Source organism: Bicyclus anynana, chromosome 9 (genome assembly GCF_947172395.1).
Source record: "Bicyclus anynana chromosome 9, ilBicAnyn1.1, whole genome shotgun sequence".
Taxonomy (NCBI): Eukaryota; Metazoa; Arthropoda; class Insecta; order Lepidoptera; family Nymphalidae; genus Bicyclus; species Bicyclus anynana.
Genome location: NC_069091.1, coordinates 2,589,629 through 2,610,711, shown reverse-complemented (window position 1 = coordinate 2,610,711; position 21,083 = coordinate 2,589,629). Strand labels below are relative to the sequence as shown.

General features: G+C 34.8%; 1 protein-coding gene across 3 annotated transcripts in view; it reads right to left on the bottom strand.

Annotated features, from left to right (window-relative positions):
- LOC112058487 (uncharacterized) overlaps positions 1-21,083 on the bottom strand; it is a 47,194-nt gene that overhangs the window by 4,167 nt on the left and 21,944 nt on the right. For all 3 annotated transcript variants that reach the window (XM_052883494.1, XM_024099354.2, XM_024099355.2), the window contains one exon: positions 7,936-8,088. In XM_052883494.1, coding sequence (XP_052739454.1) covers positions 7,936-8,088 — 153 coding nt within the window. The remainder of the gene's footprint in view (positions 1-7,935; positions 8,089-21,083) is intronic.

Below are 21,083 nucleotides of genomic sequence, written 5' to 3'. Positions count from 1 at the left end.
CCGTGTTCCTCTACCATAGATAAAATTATGTATGTAATTATGTAATTATAGAGTTTGGACTGTGGTGGCATTTAGAAGGTTTAAGGGTCCAGACCCTCAACCATTCTAGAAGGTACTCTCATAGCATATCTATACTAATATAATAAAGCTGAAGAGTTTGTTTGTTTGTTTGTTTGATTGAACGCGCTAATCTCAGGAACTACTGGTCCGATTTAAAAATTTCTTTCAGTGTTAGATAGCCCATTTATCGAGGAAGGCTATAGGCTATATATTATCCCCGGATTCCTACGGGAACGGGAACCACGCGGGTAAAACCGCGTGGCGTCAGCTAGTTTTTAATATTTACGATGCTCTTAATACACGACCACGTGGTAGGACAATGGTTTCATTATCGCACCCTAATTTGACAACAATTAGGTATTGTTCATTTGACTACAGTAAACATAGACACTGAGTTTGTTTTTGTTTTGTAACTTAAAAACGTATTAAACGACACATTAGTATGTTAAAGCATCTACAAACAAGCCAACTTGAATAAATTCTAGTTCACTCAACATTCTCGCACGTCTGATATTTACTTGCCAATTTAATTTCCAATTACAATATGTGCTTAAACTTGATACAATAGTTGGTATTTAAAAAAAATGTAAAACTTAGTGGTGTAAATCTACCTATTTAGATCTTTCAAGACGAATTTTACAATGACAAATAGATATCGTGTGAGGTTATGAAATTTAATAATAATAATTTAATTTATACCTATAGGCTAGAGAGGATTTATGGGCGGCATCCCTCGAATTATTATTACTACTCTTTAATAATACTTAACACCACAATGATAAGATCACTTATAACAATATATGCACGAAGTGAAAAACAAAATATTAAGAAGGCCTTGTTTAGTAATCCACTAAGCAAACTTGAAACTGGATTTGACTTAGGTAATGGTCTAGTGTTGGTTCGTAGTAGGCTTGCACGATAAATCCTTTAAAGACTTTATTGTAATTGGCATATCTGTACGTACTTTAACGGCGCCTCTGTTGATCTTAAGACAAACAATTTATAATTCTCTTATCAGTCTTTATAGATAGTTACATACGGATGAAGATTGAGACTTTATTATAATTGTTGTTAAACTTAAAACCTTAACGACGGGCTTAGAGAGAGTTGTTTGCAAGTTTAAATATATCTCTTGTTTGGAGACGAGTGGAAACGACCGGGATATTTCAAAACGTATAAGTTGGTTCACGCAAAAAGAACAATTATTATCATCTTAACCACAAATTTATATCAAACGTCGAATCTCATCTGACTCGTTTAACTTCGTTTAATAAACCATATTTTTTTGGTAGTATAACTTATTTTAGTACCTAGGTACTCGCAACATACAGACGATAAAAGACTTATTAAAAGTGCTAATTAAAATTTACATACTTGTAAATTAATTTAATGTTTCCCAAGAATCCTAAAATAAATGTGTAGATCAGCAGGCATATTCACTATTTTTGACGTATGCTAGTTGACATACCTGTACGAAACTGAGATTTTATGTAAAAATGTCATCCGGTGCTTACTGGTGGATATCACACAGTAGGTGAATGACATTTTGTCAATTGATTTGATTTTTTTAAATAGTGAATAGGCCAAGTCTGCAGCTGGTAGCAAAATGTATCGTAATGTAATTGACATAATTTAACAATAAATGAACCAGCGCGTATATTACGTGACAGGGCCTGTATGAATATAATAATTAACCTGATGTTTATTTATAGAAGTCTATGTAATTTTTATTTAGGTAGGTACCTACCGAGATTATATAATTTTCTTCGTAGATAATTGTAGAGGGCAAATATTTGTGAAAATGTTAGGACGTGCATGTTTGCACGTATTTCATTTGTCATAATTTAATAAGACATCACATATATTTTTCTTATATTAGGTATCACCAATTAAGAAGCCAAATCAGTAGGTGCATTTTAAATTTTGTACAAACAAAGCCAAAATATCAATCAATAACTTAAGGGATGATTCCATGCGATTTCAGCGACTTTCAGTCTGCATCTGACTGTATGCTTTGTTTATAAAGATTAATATGATCTTACATAAATTGATTTTAAATTATCACTTTACATAGTAATGTTAAAAAGGACTATGTAGATATGTAATTTTTTCTACTTCCATTTCGTAATCTTATTCTACTCAATATAAAAGCTCAAATAAAAATCACTCATGTTACATTGACCCTCATTACATGACGGTGGCATAAAAGACTACTTTTTTAATGAAAAGGAATTTGATGACATATATGATCTGTATTGGTTTTATTAGCCCTTTTGAACCATTGAGTACCTAAAGCAAACGCAACGTTAAAATTTCCACGCCTTTAAATAGACACAGCAGTATGTGTTATCAATAAATAGTTTATTATCGTAAACAAATATACACCCAGTTCAACGAACTACTACATAAATATAACTTTTAATACCTATATCTATGGATAATTGTGTGGTTTTAGAATGGAAATGTCGATTTAAAACTGTAAAATATAAAACATTTTTCGAGAATAGTCGTAATTTGGAGGTTCCGTCAATGGTTTATTGTGTTTTGTTATCACTATCAACCCATATTCGGCTCACTGCTGAGCTTGAGTCTCCTCTCAGAATGAGAGGGGTTAGGCCAATAGTCCACCCCGCTGGCCCAATGCGAATTGGCGGACTTCACACACGCAGAGTATTAAAAAAAAATTCTGGTATGCAGCTTACGATGTTTTTCCTTCACAGTTTGAGACACGTGATATTTAATTTCTTAAAATGCACAGAACTGAAAAGTTGGATGCCCCGGACCGGATTCGAACCAACACCTTCCAGAATCGGATGCAGAGGTCGTATCCAGTGGGCTATCATGGTTCCTCTTGTTTTGTTACAATCACAAAGAAACCATGCAAAGGTGAAGATTGAATATAGTACCTCTACCAAGTACGGTTGGTGTTATCTAAGAGTCTATTAAATAATTATATTCTCACTCCAGTGTCGTAGATCGTAGAACCGAGTTCCTTTTGGAATATCTCGATAAAAAGTAGCAGCTGTATGTCATCAATGAAGACTCGAGTTCACTTTTGCGCGAATTACTCTATCCGCATAAAAATCCGTGGCGCCCTTTTTGAGTTAATCGCGATCAAAATAAATTCAAAGTTCGCGCCTTTCTCTTGACTTTTTGTAGCGTTGTCTTTCTCAAACATAATGCTATTCAAGATCATAGACAAATCTCGATCATTCATTCGCAATAGACGTTTCAAATGCGATTCATTCCAGGAGATGTCATGGTATGAATTAAAAACGATTCAATATGGGCTCCGGAGTTGAATAGCGTCGGATTTGGATCGTTAGGTTAAAGTTGATAGTAGCCCTTCTGATAGACAGTGTGGAGAAATTGTTTCATATGACCTACTCATATGTCATACATAATATATTGTTGAGAGGAGACAATATAGTTCTCTAGGGTTCAACTCCTTGAAGACAGAAAAGATAACTTTGTTTAATGTAACCGCCGAAAATATTACACGCGTAAAAGTTCTTTTTTTACACTAAAATGCCGTTACATATCCTTTCTGGCATATTTAAAGATGCCAAGTCATTACTATCGATCAAAGTGCGTTCGATTGACAATTGATCGATTTGTTTTCAAATTTCGTTCTAACACTGTTATACACCAGTTCATCAGCATAGATAGATACTGCAATGTAAATGGACTGACGTTGCATTGATTGATATAGCTCACAAAATAGGTACTTATTCACAGAATAAAGAATGATCCAGAATGAGTCTTTACAAGCAGTGTGGTGAAGCCGGTGAAACCCATAAAACCCAAACGTCCCGCGTCTCCTTGACATCCGTATAAACAAACTTTTTTCATAATTTATATTTTAAAATTGGACACTAACAGCAATTACGTTAATTAATTTAATAATCTATAATTACCAATAAAAAATACTCCATCTTAATTTTTTACTTTTTGTAATCAATTTTTAAAATATTTTAAGGATGACTTTTTCTTGAATAATATTGAAAAATACTGATGGGATGCTTCGTAGGTACTGACTGACTCGAGAATGTATTCGTTTTTGAATTTTGTACTTGGAACGGCTACGACACCGTCGTGTACCGTGCGCTCTATCTGCATATTATTCTTTAATCTGTGTACTTATTATATATTTTTTTCTCGTTGTAATCTATCACCCGCACACGCGGTAAATGATTGTGATGATCGATTAAGGATCAAAGTATTAAAGTAATTGTACAAACCGGATTTGTGAAATTTCTTGAGCACTTCTAGATCGCAGTCTTTTTACACGACTACTGAAGGTGTTTTTCGAATTCATGTAGGAATTCCTTGAAGTTAAATCGCGAACATGCTTTATAAAAATTGTCAACTATTTTTAAAATATTTGGTATATACAATGATAATATATTGTAGGTATAAAATATTTCAGATATTGATTTTCAGATATGGTTTTTATTATGATTAAGTAATCTCTGAAATAATACTAAAATATTGCTCATGTTTAATTATAAGAAAATTTTTATAACTATAAAATCGTTTTTATAACAACATTTAACATGTTCCAATATGACCAATTAGTTTCGAACCTAATAAGAGTTTCAAACCATATACCTTTTATGTAATTTACTCAGTTAAATATTTGGTTCGCTCAATGAATAATTTTTACCCTAAAACTATAATATAGTAACTAACATCCATACAAACTTTCGCGTGTAAGTGAAATCGTAATACAATGCGGAAATTACGTAAAAATGCAGTAATACAAAGTGGAATGTACCTAAAAATGCAGTAGTACAAAGTGGAAATTATGTAAACATTCAGTAATACAAAGTGGAATGTACCTAAAAATGCAGTAGTACAATGTGGAAATTCGAATGCATGTAGTTACTAAAACTGCAATAATATTATTATTTAAATTTCGTAAAAATGCAATAATACAAAGTGGAATGTACCTAAAAATGCAGTAGTACAAAGTGAAAATTACGTAAAAATGCAGTAATACGAAGTGGAATGTACCTAAAAATGGAGTAGTACAAAGTGAAAATTACGTGAAACTGCAGTAATACAAAGTGGAATGTACCTAAAAATGCCGTAGTACAAAGTGGAAATTACGTAAAAATTGCAGTATAATATCTCCCGACCCTGCCCTTGTACGCGTGCACGCTGTAGCAATCGGTTACAGACAGACAACTTATGATGAACGATAAATCGTAATCTATTACATGATAGAGGTGATCGAGTGATTGGTTACCCACTTTGTTGTATCGCGGAAAACTTGTGCTCAAGGTCAACGACATTCTTTTGCGTGTATCGGATTGTGAAAGCTTCCGGTGCCTTTGTACTGTGAAATCAATGTATTAAATCTGTGGTGCTACGTAATCTGTAGCACTATACGACTTTATAACTCTCTCATTCTCATATCATACAATTTGTATTATGAAATTAAAAAATATAGATTATTCGGACATTCAGGTAATAACATAGAAATATAAGTACTTGTAACGACTCGTAAATCTATGGGGTAATAAGCGTTGCATAATTATAAGGAAGTTTTGGAAAGTTTTGTAAAACTCAACACTTTTTCTAAAAAAAATTCGCGTTTTATTATTTATTTATGCAGTTTTTCCTCTTACAACTCGTAAACTTTGTCCCTATTTTTGTAAATGCTTACAGTAGCCAATCGCCACACTTTAATTTTTGTCTAACATTAATATGTACGTTTAAAATCGAAAACTTTACAAATGATGACAATTTCAAACGTAAGATTTGAAATTTTAGGAGTATCTGTAATGTAGATATAATGATAGAGATAGAGACTGTTGAGTTATAACATCATTATTGAATAGCGCTACTGCAAATCTTTGGCTACTGCTAAGTTACACACTCGATTTCAAAAACTGTAAGGTTTTTGAAATCTAACGTACGCATGCCAAACATGGGCGTTAACTGAACATCAACAAAATAAAATTAATGTATGTCAGAACAGTTTAGAGAGAAGTATATTGTGAGTAAGGCGCAGAGACAGATTCCAGTTAAAAAGAATAAAAGAAAAAACTAAGTTCAAAAATGTTTACAATGTATGTAGAAAATTAAAATGGCAGTGGACGGGACATATGTTGAGAGAAAAGAAAGAGAAATGGATAAAAATAATAACGGAATGGTACCCTAAAGATAGTAAACGAAATAGAGGAAGACAGATGAAGAGATTAGCTTAGATTAGCTAGTTGTTAACCCTACATTTTATTAACTTTGTTAGCAAGTAACTACGTGTATGTAATGATAAAAACAGCAATAAAGGCTTATTTTATTTATTTTTATTTTAAGGTTTTTGAACTCAACGTTTTGTTGTTTTTTAACGCACTCAAGTTCAATCTTCAAGTTTACATCTTGGTTCTATATATAGCGAAATATGAGGAGTATGACGTCGCCGCAGGATCTGACTAATAGGGTAAATGTCTGTAAGTACAGGCGTGTGCCGTCACTAATAAGCGCGTGTATTTCTGGCCGTCCGTTTATCCCACGGAGTTTTACTTTTCAATGTCATAGTGGTCATGAACGTGAAACCGTGCAAAGTGTGTAAACTTTGTAATGAGTTTGTGTTTTATTATATGTGAAACTTGAGTTTGTTTTAATAGTATAGTTTCAATCAATGATCTATTATGAACAAGCTTCTCTACATATTATAAACGACTCAACATCTTTTGAATAGCTGTCACCAGGTGATGTGGTCACCAGGGTCTCAGCGGAAAATCAGCGCTGAGGATTGGTTTTTTGCAATGAACGGCTAAATGCTATATCTAAATTGTGACACTAAGAATTAATAAACGTATTTTCTTTCTTTCTATCTTAGAGTGACTCAAAGGTCAGTCAGTCAGATATTAGGCCAGTTATCCTTGAGACAAGTTCCCAACTCCGAGGCAGTTTGAATTGTGGACAAATCAGTATATTGAATACTGATTATAATGATTGAGTATGAGTGCTTATAAAGTAAGAAAAATTAATGAAGGTAAAACACAATTGACCTTATATTCAAAGTCGGTTACGGTACGAGGCAATAATAGCAGCGTAGTACATCGGGGAACGGGAGAGGAAGAGCCAATTGTGGTCACTGACTCAATCACGATGTATGACCCATATGCGGAAAAATAACCTAAGGCCGCTCTTTTGAGAACCTACTACTTTAATGGTTATCATTATTTTTTTTAATTTGTCCTCCTCATTTTACGAAATACGATTTTTCATCATCATCAGTATTATCAGCTGATACTCGTAGTTAGGTACTTAAATTCAGCCTTCACTTAAATACCTTCTAAAGCTATACCTTAGTCCAATTTCCATAATTGGTTACTGTCCTTTTTATGATTGTGTAACAGTGGAATTTATAGACTTTGTAGGGGCACCCCCAGGGCATCATTCACCCGCTGAGTGTCAAATTTAACCTCTATTTGTTTGAGAATTTAATACACAGCAGGTGAATGATCCCCTGGGGTGGCTCTACAACGTATATGAATTCCACTGTAAGTGCCGTAGGCGCAATAATGAGTACGGTGGGAGTTTTTTTTTTATTCTTTGCAAGTTAGCCCTTGGCTATAATCCCACCTGATGGTAAGTGATAATGCAGTCTAAGATGGAAGCGGGGTAACTTGTTAGGGGGAGGATGAAAATCCACACCCCTATTCGGTTTCTACACGACATCGTACCGGAACGCTAAATCGCTTGGCGGTATGTCTTTGCCGGTAGAATGGTAACTAGCCACGGCCGAAGCCTCCCCAAAAGGAGTATTCGCTGACTAACAACCTTGAGCCATATAATGTCTGGCTCTGGCTCATGGCTCATGGCTGGGGACGGCAGACTTTTCTTGAAACATAGACTTACCAAGGAGGTCCAGCAGGACTTGACCAGGTTGTCAGGGTAGAGGAAGATGTCCAGCAGCGCCCAGGAGCCACGCCACACGAAGACCACCAGCGACCCCACCACGGTGACAGAGAACAGGCAGTCCAGGATGTACAGCGCTGTCTCCCTGCTGCTCTGTAACAACATAACATATGCTTAACAACAACTTCTAATAAATCATTGTCTGATGAGCTGCACTTTATCATTATCAACCCATATTCGGCTCACTGATGAGCTTGAGTCTCCTCTCAGAATGAGAGGGGATAGGTCAATAGTCCACCACGCTGGCCCAATGCGGATTGGTAGACTTCACACATGCAGAGAAGTAAGAAAATTCTCTGGCATGCAGGTTTCCTCGAGATGTTTTTCCTTCACCGTTTGAGACACGTGATATTTAATTTCTTAAAAAAAAAAGCTACGCTTGCTGTTTTGTATTATTATTGTTATTTTTTGCGTCGCTTTCAATGAATCTGTCCTGATATTATAAACTAGCTGACGCTGCGCGGTTTCACCCGCGTGGTTCCCGTTCCCGTAGGAATGCGGGGCTATATAACTAACACGGCTAGCTGTACTTTTTGCATTTTTTATATTTTTTCCGTTACGTTATATTCATTGTGGTTTTGTAACGCATTGTTTACTTGTAGATTTTTAGGTGGGATAACAAAAAGCTAATCTATAAATCTTTGATCTTGACTTTCGATGTGATGTTACAAAGATTAATTCACAGATAAAATAACAATTAATTCACTGTTCGGCAGTGGATCAACAATCATGAAGACAAAAATATGTCTATTAATGCATTTTGTGAAAAAGTTTATAACCTACCTACGCGCTTAAATAAAATAACTAATGTTAGATAAATAATTATAGTTAATGGTTGTTACTTGTTATGATGACATGAAGCAGAAACATGTATTCGCTGGATGCAGGCGGCTCAGGATCGTGATGTTTGGAATATCCTGCATTAGGCCTATGACTTGCAGTGGAAGTTCATCGGCATACTCAGACTAAATACATAAGGACTAGTATCGCACCCAAATTCACAAACAAAATTTTCTGCCATTTTCTAAGGAAAACGAGCTTAGATTTCATACATATCCTATACTAAACTAGCAGTTTTTGTTCGTTTATTAAAGCATTTAACTACACAAAAAGATATTTTTACGGAGGTTTTTAACCGACGGGCACGATTGTAAACTATGAAACATCGATTCTATAGAGACATTGTTTATAATCACATAAGATCGTTGATCATATACTTTGACAGAAAAATAATGTCTTGCAAGGCAGGTCTTTATCTAATTAGTCTGAGTCGGCATATGATGATGATGATGATAATGATCTCTTTGGCGCTAATAATGCTGAAGATTATAAACACAGAAGACTTGAATTCGATTCCCAGCTTCAATCAGCTTAAAATTTTATATTTTCGGAAGTAACTCAGACCTGGTCTGGCGATAAGCATCGGCTAACTGTACTTGTAATTACCACGCTACCGGTGTTACTAAATTTTGCGTTTATTAAGTGATTTGTAGCTTTGTAGAAACATAACCAAGGTATTGGGTATAATAAATATATTTTCCAAGATAGCCCGCTTCCATCTGTAATGTCTTCCCGGGTAATGATTAAGTAAATAAATAATTAAATCTTTAACTGCATCGTCACTAACACTAGGTGAGATCGTAGACAAAGGCTAATTTGTCTTTGAAGTAAAAAAAAAAGCGAACGATCACCTAGTTCTTAAACATTTTTCTAACAAGTCATGACCTCAATAACTTCAAAGAAAACAATCTGTAAATAAGCCAATAAGTGACAAGAGCCCGCCGCGATACTCGGTAAAGGTCAACAGATTGTAACGAGTTACTATTGTGTATTAATATACGTTGGTAGACTTCGGATTAGGCATACCACATACCACTGTGCTTAGATCATAGATGTCCACGTGGAAAAGACATAAACAAGTATGGATCTTTTTGGAACTATCGTGCCAAGGGAATGTTGGGAGGTTTTGGTTCTCTCAGGGCTTGTCCCCATTACTACGTCATGACGTGGTCAACGTGATGCTGTAAAGAGTTATGTTAGGAAGCGGTTTATCCTCACTTAAGAAGTTATCACTTTAAAAACAGTAGAAAAACAAAGATACAATAAGAAAATGCACTGACTGTAACCATATCCTTGAATTAAGCTACGTACTGCCCCTCCATTTGGTAAAGTTACAGCGCTGTAACATCGTTCGACTGTAAAATAGCAGAATCGCACCGTTTCCGATGACGTGCGACGCGTCGATGTGGCGACGGTGCTCTACCGTGCAGCAGTAATAGCTCACATCAATGCACGCACCGTTCCATGTCGACGACATCATGAAGTGGTGATGGGGATAAGCTCTTAATAATACGATGTCTACATGATGGCCTAGTGGATATGATCACTGAAGTTTGTGAAGTTTGCCAATCCGCATCCGCGTGATGTAAGGCCTTACTCCTCTCATTCTGAGAGGAGACTCATGCTCAACAGTGAGCTGAATATGGGTTGTTAATGATGACGATGAAAAGGTTTCTTGACACCAAAAACATTTCTTAAAGAGAACTTGGACCATACTCAGACCAGTCGCGGATTCAGACTTCTACGCAATACTGATGTGACGCCCACTTAATCCCATTGTTATACTGACGTCATAATTCTGCGTCATAACCAGAAGTAAATTATGAAGATTAGTAGCATAGAGGCTGATTAGCTTTTAATAGATCTCATAATATTATGTTACTTGCATTATAATGGGAAATGCAAATATAATTGTTATATCAGTCGTAGATAAGTATTATATTATATATAATATATGTATGTATAAGTAAACATTAATTTATTAGCTCACTGTAGGAAGCCATCAGCTCCCAGGTGCCTCAATCTACTACTCTTACTAAAACGCTACGCTTACTAAAATCTACTACTCTTACTCTTACTAAAGCGCTTTCATGGGTCCAAAAAGTAGGTGTTGGGTACATTACCAATGTTCAAACTTCGTGTAGGTATATAAATCTTTCTTTAACTTGCCTAAAGAACTTGGGCTCAATAGAACGGTAGCAAGTATTAGAAAGTGTATCCAAAGCAGCTCTAGAAGGATCTTACCAAATTGGCTAGGCAGGGAGAAGAACATGAGCGGAGAAGGGGAGTGCTATTTAACTGGCAAGGACGTCCTTAACCCTACACCATCCGGTCACAAGTCCGGGGATTAGCTCGCGGTTTTTCTCACTGCCACACATAGTGTGCCCGGCACCCGCAAGGAGAATCCATGGAATGCTACGATATTTCGTCTCTTCATAGTGAGTCGGACAATTATGCCCCCCAAAAATTTTCCCGCAACGTTTCTTAGATAGGATTGTATAGTTCTCTTGACGTCACGTTGCCGGGACGTTCATTTTATTGATTGACTTGAGCAAAAACCATATAGCTACTTACACAATTATTGTCTAATATTACAATTTTAAACGACAACAGAGAAATTCCTTTTCCCTAAACCCGGGTCAGAAGTCCCGGAGTCTCTTCGGAGTTACTCCTTGCCCACCAGAGTCTAACCAAAAAAGCTTAAAGCCAATGCTCCCACAATTTTCATACCGTATTGGCTTTCAATTGAATTACTAGACTGTAGCGATACCAGATTGAATGATTATGACCGGTACTGACAGCTCTCTTTAAGGGTGTCCCACGACTTTAATAAATAAAAAGATCATCCATTCAATCATAAAAGTAAACGCCTCAGAGAGGCAACAGGCGACCATCGGGCGGGCAGCTTCCTCGCGCAAAGAATTTCAATCGCAATTCAACGCGGTAATGCTGCCTGAGTCACATGAAACATATGTACAAGCCTGCGTGATGGGCACCCTATTAAGAGCGCGCAGCGTGTCGGTACGACATGGATAAAATTCGAAGCGCAAACGAAACGCCAAATTATGATTTTCACGTGAGTGAAAAGCACGGGGCGATTGACGCGCGACGCAAATTTTATGACGTGAGCGCCAGAACTATTTTTACCTAATTGCAAGTAAATTAAACAACATAACGAAAAACAAAATGGCCATGTTCAAGATATATACCTAATTTTCTATACAAAACAAAAATTTAAGAAAATAAGTTTGCTTTTCCTGAGATTGAAAACAAAATGTAAGCAAAACATGTATTTTTCAAAAAATAAACTATCGAGAAAAGTTTTACAAATTGTGTATTTTGTATAGTCATAACAAAGCTAACACTTTGAAATATCATTTACCCAAATATCAGGCTCCTAACTTTTCCAGAATCTGAAATCCAGAACCATTTGTAACCACCAAATAACATATTGCACACTCTTAAGAGCGGCAAGTTTTGATAAGTATTTTTAAGTATTAGTTTTATTATATTTTAATTTCATAGTTTTAGTCAATTTATGCTTATTTTAATAGTTACATTTTATTGTACGAGTAGGTCATCATTAATTAGTTGTTAATTAATTAATTCAGTCATTTATTCTTCCGTTGCAAACGAGAATTTCTTAGAATAAATAAAAAACTATATTTCGCTCAATAATAAATCGCTCCGTATCGATAAGGCCGCCTTTTGTATTCTACTTCTGTGCTATACTTTGTTTTTTCTAAGGTCATGTGGTGTACAAATAAAGTATAAATAAACAAATATTTCAGTACAACCCATAACAAAACCCAAAAGCAACCAAGGACACAGCGATCATCACATGCCACACTAGGTCGCAGATTTAAAGATGGCGACAGGTTTTTCCCCGTTCGAGTATCAACATTCCTACTTAGCACTTGTAATCGCAGACTGGCACGCTTTTATCTCGCCTGTACACATAAATCTTCGAAAAATAAATATGTAGATAGGATAATGATTGACAAATATCTAAAGCACTATTGATAAATCAATATTACTTGCGTATTTCGATTTTTTTTATCAAAATACATAATGATAGGGGATTATTTGTATAATGATATGGCGTATTGTTTCACTTTTAATTATTATTATCTTTGTAGAATATATTAGATTACATTTAAAAATATATCGTAAATATTATATCTAACACAATTAGCAATATACATTTTAATTATAAATAGATATCTTCTGTATCGCGTCCAAGTTGTACATTTATGATGAACGGATACAATTAAAATTTTTAAGTTCATAGCTTAAAAATTGATATAATTATCTAGATGTGCATTTATAAAACATGCCGTTATTTATTTTTGTAGATATATATTTATTAGCTGTAATTTCACGTTTCTAACTACATACAAAGTTGTTCTACCCGTTCATTCCCTTTCGTTCTCGCTCTTTCTTCGCAAGTTCTCTCGTCAGGGGTTGCCTGGTAGAGATTGCTTATAGCAATAAGGCCGCCTTTGCATGCTAATTATTAGTTTAAATTATTATTTTTTAATGTTTTTATTTATTTTTTATTTTGCGTGTTTATTTGCCGTCGTGCCATGTGCTTAGATTTTTGTATTTTTGTGTGCAATAAAGTATTTCTTTTTCTTCTTCATCATTTTAAAGCTGATATCCTCAAAATTCCTTTCATAACAATTGCTTGCATTATTAAATAAAGCTTTATTTCTATGATTTGACTAACTTATAATGTTTATACGCGGCATAGACGCGGTTAAGCCGGCGGGTAAGGTATACCGACGGGAATAGAATATATATGCGAGTAACTCCTCGGGTAACAGTTAGTACTAAAATAAAATTAAAATTAATGTAACAGCTTATAGCGGAATTAATTAATTAATCCAAAGTTTACCAATATTTTGCATTTATCGGTAGATAATTTTGTATTTTCATTTTCGCTCCAAAATTCGATAAATCAAAACCTGTCACAATCATCTTAATGCAAAGGATAATCGTATTTAATTACTAATCTTATGGATTATACCATAATTAATTATTATAATATGAAGGTATCGAGGAATTACAGGATTAGTTTACTTTTTCCCTTCCATACAAGTTTTAGTAGAACAAAATATACACAAGTGACTTTGAAGAAATTTTACTGTTGTTTCCACATTTTTTCCGAACGAAAGACGAAAGGCAATGTTTAGACTTATTTTCATACAAGCGGACGTCCGCGAATTCGTCCGCGTGGAATTCAGTTTTTCACAAATCCCTCGGGAAGATTATAGGTAAATAAAAAATGACATCCGATGCCTACAGACAACCCTTTGGATACCATAGAGTTGGTAGACATTGTGATTTTTGATAATAATGTGCTTTACGGAATACAAAAAATGCGGTTGTTATTGATATTTGATGTTAATAGATAGCCAACATACGTCAGAGTTAGTGAATTAGCCGGCAGATCTACTGCATTCGTTTTAGTGCTACGAACTATGTAGCGCGCCTCTACGAAATATAATTATTTTTGAGCTTCAGACTACTTTTGTTCATCTTGTGTAATATTATGTGTTTTTCATAACAATCGTGACTTAAAGAACTAGGTCAGTAGAATTAATTTGTAGATTTGCTCGTAAAGGTATGTTTATACCAGGCGCTGTAGGGAGATGAGTGTGCATGATGTGAGGACCAGCGGGGCTATTATGTACATCGGTTTACCATTGAAATAATGAGTCACTACATCGTTTTTCATCGTTTTTTTTTTGTTTTGTGACCATTTAAAATAGTTATTTAAGCGAAATAACCTTAACTGCACCATTTTACATTTTACCGCTTAAAGTAACGTTTTGTTTCAACGATCATCTAACATGATTATTTCAACGAAATTATATAAATATTAGTTTCTCGTTAAAATAAGGTAACTTACTTGCTACCACCACTACAATATTAATCTTACTCTACGTAAAATAACGATAATTGTGTCATTTCGTTAAAAACACAATGTTTTTTCAAACACACACCAATTAGATGATTGCAAAAACGAAAATACGATGGAAAACGATGTAGTGACTGATTACTTGAATGGTACACCGAGTTACATAATAACCCCGCGGTGAAATAGTCGGATACGCTATGAAAATATATGATTTAGTTATCCTTTATGCATAGGAGATTATAAAATAACAGAGGGCATAGTGGCAGTTAGATACTGTTACTATCGCGTTAAAGTAAACGCTAATTTCTAAGGTATTAAAACAGCACCATCTAGTGGCACTACTGCACAACTGTTTTAACTCCATATAAATTCGCGTTAACTTTAACGCGATTTTAACAGTATGAAAACATTGAAAAATCCCACTAGGCACCCTGATCTGCAACCCATCGCTCAAGCCAGTCAGATATATCTGTGATAAATCCGGATGTGATTTCGTTATCTTCCCAAAAAGATTAGGTTATGAGATCGCTTGGACAGACAACCGGAAATCCTGCCAATAAGGTTATATCCCGCCAACTGTTATTCAGGTTATCGCAACAAACAACCTTAACACTACAAAAAATATTAATTCATATCTTCGTTCTAGAAAACAATAACCATATCACCTACTTGCCTAATGCACTACAAATGACTCCAAACACGTCGTTTTTTTTAAATTTTGCGCTTTATAACAGTGGTCTGATTAATTGGATTAATGTAAGATTTATGGTCACGGATTTAGGCATCGAGGCGGCGATTTAGACAATGATCATTTTATACTATAGATCGGTTACGTCCCTACAAAATCACCGCAAAAAGTGATCCGAATAATAGGCTACAACACTGAGAGCACACATCTACAATTTTGTCTTTAATTCCATTATGTATTTATGTATAAATAGATTTTACATTTCCTGAACACACAACTCGATATTATAGACAATATTTAGGTATTATTTGTTTAAATAACGTTTATTGTTGACCACAACTAACATTAAGTTGTGTATAGATTTCCTCTTTTGAGCGCCTCATTTTTTATACGCTTACTACTACTCAATCATCAAAACATCTACTACTGTTAGATGTGTTACTCATCTAACAGTATATAATATCATTGGATTTAAAGCATAAATTCACCACGCTGCTAGAATATGAGTTGGCGGGCGGGTAATTTTATTTGTGTTTGTAATCATTACTATTGATACTGATAACTTCTCTCACTTACTCCCACAGAAACAATGATTTTATACTATTAGATATGTCAATAGCGCGTCGAAACTGAGGCGAACAAATGTGGCTAATTGTCTTAATTTAATTTAGTCGCAACAACGAAAGTTATTTAAACAAACAATACCTAAAACATTGTCTACAATGTCGAGGTGTGTGTTCAGGTAGTGTAAATACTATATCTAAATAAATGTATAATGTTAAAACACAAAATTGAGCATGTGTGCGCTGCGTAGTGCGCTGTGTGTGTGTGTGTGTGTGTGTGTGGAGTAGCGAAATTCGGAACACTTTTTACGGCGACTTTGTAGGCACATACTCGTAGCATATCTAATAGTATTATGAATGAATATCGTTTCATATAAATAGGACATACTTGGGTAAACGATATACTACGCGTAAGTCCTAATACCACAGGAATCCTACTAATATTATAAACGCGAAAGTCTGTATTTATTGTTTGTATTTTGTTTGTATGTTTGTTTGGATGTTTGTTACTCTTTAATGCCGCAACTACTGAACCGATTTGACTGATTTGGAATGGAAACAGATTTTACTCCGGATTAACACATAGGCTACTAATCCCAGAAAAATCCATGGTTCTCGAGGGATTTGTGAAAAACTAAATTTCACACGGACGAAGTCGCGGGCGTCTGCTAGTAAGATACGTGAATAAACCTGCAGGGAACAGCTAGTACAATAAAAGTAAAATATCTAAAGTTAACTTTCGTGTTTCTGAGGTAAACTTCTGTAACGTACCTACTCTCCGAGGTATGGGAGAGTAACACGAATTTCCCAGACCCGAGGTGTACTCGTAACTAAGAATTACATACAAGCAAGAAAAATCCACCAACTGGGTTTTATTCTAAATATCGTCACGTCACTTATTTATTGTTCAATATACTACAGTTGTCCTAATAAGTTCCTAAGCCTAAGGTTGCCTGGAAGAGATCGCTACTAAGCGATAAGGCCGCCTTTTGTATTCTACTTTTTCTTGTGTTTCTGTTTTGCTTGTTTTCTTTTATTTTTGTGGTGTACAAATAAAGAGTATTAAATAAATAAATAAATAAATATTATTATAATTTGTAGTTTTGTAATAAAAAACAGACAGACCTAAAAATGTGCGCGAGGCGGATAATAAGGGTTCCGTTTTTGTACTACGTACGTTCGGAACCCTAAAAATACAATAAAAATAAAAATAAATATCATGACCGAATGTTGATATCCGTCAAAAGGTATATTATGTTGTAAATCGTTCAAATAATGAAATTTTTTTTGTACATATTTTAAAGTTTTTTTATACAGTGTGCTATGTATATACATTACATATTGTACAAAAAATTGGAAAAAAATAATGATACTTACCGTTTTGTAAAACGTCGGCGCCTCGAAGTAATCCTCGGCAGTGTCAACTGTTATGCCAAATGGCGCTGAATCAACATTCCTCAGAGCCCTTAGCGCTATTACAGCCAGTGTAGACGCCACTGTTGAGAACATGATGGACCTTGCATCCACCAGAACATATTCCAGGAGGTTCCAAACACCTCTACACGCTGCTACGTTCACTATCGCCGCAATGCAAGTATACGTCCTCGTCAGTATCCAAAACTTCGCTTTCCCGACGTCTGGTGTTAACTTCGACTTGATAATTTCTTGTAGAAAGCAAAGCAGCAGACCGAAGACTATCCCAAACGCAGCTGTCCAGGCAGCACTCAGTAGTTTGTCGTGGGGATACACGTATAAGTCCATTAAGGCCCATGTCGCCTTCCAGTATATGATGATGAGGGGTCCCGCTATCCCAACCGTGAATAGGATATCGAAAACTTCCAAGAAAGCTTCGGTCCTCGGCCCGACGAACGACTCTACAATCAAGATAGTGCTTCCACGCATTATCTAGGATCTACTGTACTCTTTTGTATTCTATCTCGTGTTACTGATCCTTTAGGATACAATCCTTATTTCAAGTTAAACTTTTGTTTTGAGAGCTCAGCCGTTGTCAGGATATCTCCTTGTGCAGGTATTGAGAAGTTTTCGTCTTCGGTTTCTTGTATTCCCGAACAAAGTGATAGGTTAAAGCCATATAATAAAATATTATTTATTTAAAAAAACGCCCTAACTTCCACGATACCATCGGAAAAACGAAACACAACTGTTCGCCACTCAATATTCGTGTCAAAATAAAAAAATTGTTATGGAAATTCGTCAGATAAAGAGATTACTAGGAAGCGCGCACAAATATTCGCGATTTGCCGATGCAATAGGGTTAGAATTGAAATTCGACAGTTTTTATACTGCATCGTCATCAAAGATAGAACAAGTCTTGATAGCATGAGTATTCCGTACATTAATTGAAAATAAATTTTTAGTTAGCATAGTCACGGATTTTGGGACCTATTGAGTATTAGGAAAAAAAAATTGTTTTTAACAGTAATTTGTTGGCATTTATGTTTAACCTAATAATCAATCTTGTAAATATCTTCTAATTAAAAAAAATAACAATACGTACTAACAAAATACTTTGTTCCTTTTTCTTAAAAAAATATATTAATACACATTTATAATTACTGTATTTTCGTCAAACAAGTTCTACAATTCTTATAGATATTTGTTGATACAAATACTGGTAAGAATATGCAATTTTCCTAGGGTCAAGTTAAGGTACGATCATAGTATAATAGATAATAATAATAATGACTTTATAAATAAATGGGCTATCCAGCACAATTTAAAAGTAAAGCCATATTTTTTGGACATTTGTACAATTTTTTTCCCATTAATTCTGTAAATATCTGTTAAAATAATAGCCATATTCCCTGCGACTTAACATTATGTTACAAGCGAAGGTTCTTTTTCCTGTTATTTGTCCGAATATTTTTATAAAAACAATAAAATAACCAGTTAAGATTCTAGTGCAACGTGTATATAAATGTTCAGTAGCATAAAATGAAAGCATTTACGAGTACAAACACTTAATTAACATACGAGTATTGGTATTTTAAATCGTTGTTTTTCCTCACGGAACCCTAAATCGAATCCGATTGACGAAATCCGAGTATGAAGATAAAATGAAGCTACTGATAATTAAAAGATATGTACATCATTGATACGACAGGGACTGACAGGTGAATAACCAAATTTTATTTTCTAAATATATTTTAGTGTGGCTCTCACAGAGCTACAGTTAGGTAATACCGGTCACAGAACTCAGTTGCGGCCTCTTTCTTTGCCAGGCCCTTCTAGTGGAAGATTATTAGATACGAACTTCATCCATCTGTTTAATGATCTTCCAATAGACATTATCTATATACAGATTTATTATCTATACTTATAATAAATCTGTAGAGAGGTCAATTCTGTACATGAAATATATATTTCCAAAACATAATAAAATAATTTTTGTCTGTCTGTGTTTGTTATAGAAACAAAAACTGCTCGACGGATTTTAACGAAACTTGGTACAACTATTTTTCATACTCCTGGGCAGGTTATAGTATTCTTTTCATCACGCTAGGATCAATAGGAGCAGAGCAGTGAAGGGAAATGTTGGTAAAACGGGAGAGTTACTCCATTTTTACAGCGATAGGTACTGTAAGGGCAAGATTAAATGGGTCTAAGCGCGGACGAAGTTGCGGACATGCGCTAGTTTTTATCTGTTTTACAGACTAATAAGGTTGCACGTCTTTCTGATTGTAGTGAGGAAAAAAGTTTAGATTTGGAAAAAAGGTTCTGCTGAGGTTGAAAAGATTTTACTGAGGTTCCTGCTAGAGCGAGGCCCTGACAACGTTAGACTTACACCTAAGGCCGTTAATGTTATTGTAATGTTAAACATACCATGGAAGCTAAGCTAATAAGATATTATAAATGCGACCGTTATATCTTTAGCCATATGGGTTCATTAATTATACGTATAATATTAAATAGTTAACATAATATACCTACCTAAGCCAGTGACCTGTATTTCCTCCGTGGCAGGTTGCTAGTATATATTGAGATAAGTTTAAAATTTTATTATTTCTATAATTGCCCCCTTTGAAATCTACCACAAAATAAATAATAGTACAAGTATTAATATCTACATCAATCAGTGCAAGCGATCAATTTGGCTATTTGTATTCCCGTGAATCTATGTTGTAAATTGTTATGCCCCATCTTATATGATTTTAGATAATACACTAAATCAGTATATACACTCGTTTTCTGTGCTTTTATTATATTATATTTAGATTTAGATATCAGATATGGATACACGTAATATCAGAGTACGTAATCCATTTACGAGAATACTTCCGTATCATGTTATAGGTACAGAGAATTCCTGAGTAAACATTTTGCTTGATCTAAACGTAGGTAGTACTACGTAATAATTAGATAGTGTAGTAATTGCAAACGCTTCGAAAACTAGAAAAATGTATGGGAATAACATTTGCTATAGGTCACGTGATCAAGATCTATCATCTTCATACTTTTTCTAGTTTTCGAAGCGTTTGCAATCGTAGAAAGAGAATCTACACGCAAATTGGGTACAGGGGCATGCACTCTGTGTAAGAGAGAGGATATGGAGCTTTGACCCACCACACTGTTCCAATGCGGGTTAGCAGGCTTAGGGTGATAATGTTAAATTCATTTACCTACCAGATGTTAACGATATAATGAACGAGACCGGCATATTCTACAAAAAACGACTTCTATGCCGCAGTTGTGTACCCAATGTTACGAAAATCGTTATTAGAAATATATACCCTCATCTGTTACTTAGATATAAATCATAGATAATATTCACTTTGACTCTTTGTACATAGGTTGCCTAGTCAAATCGTGATCAAACATTAAAAAAAATTATAACTAAAAACTTTATAACAAACGAATTAATTCCCTCCCTTAGTTCATTTGTCGCCAACCCTATTCCTGAGGAGAAAATCTATATACTGGGAGACGATTGAAATCGATGCTTGCTCAATTGCTACGGTTACAATGAAAGCTGATAAAGTCCTCAAAATCCTACTTTAATTCCAGCTTTAGTAAAATAACGGCAAACAACTTTAATATAAATCTATTGAGTTGT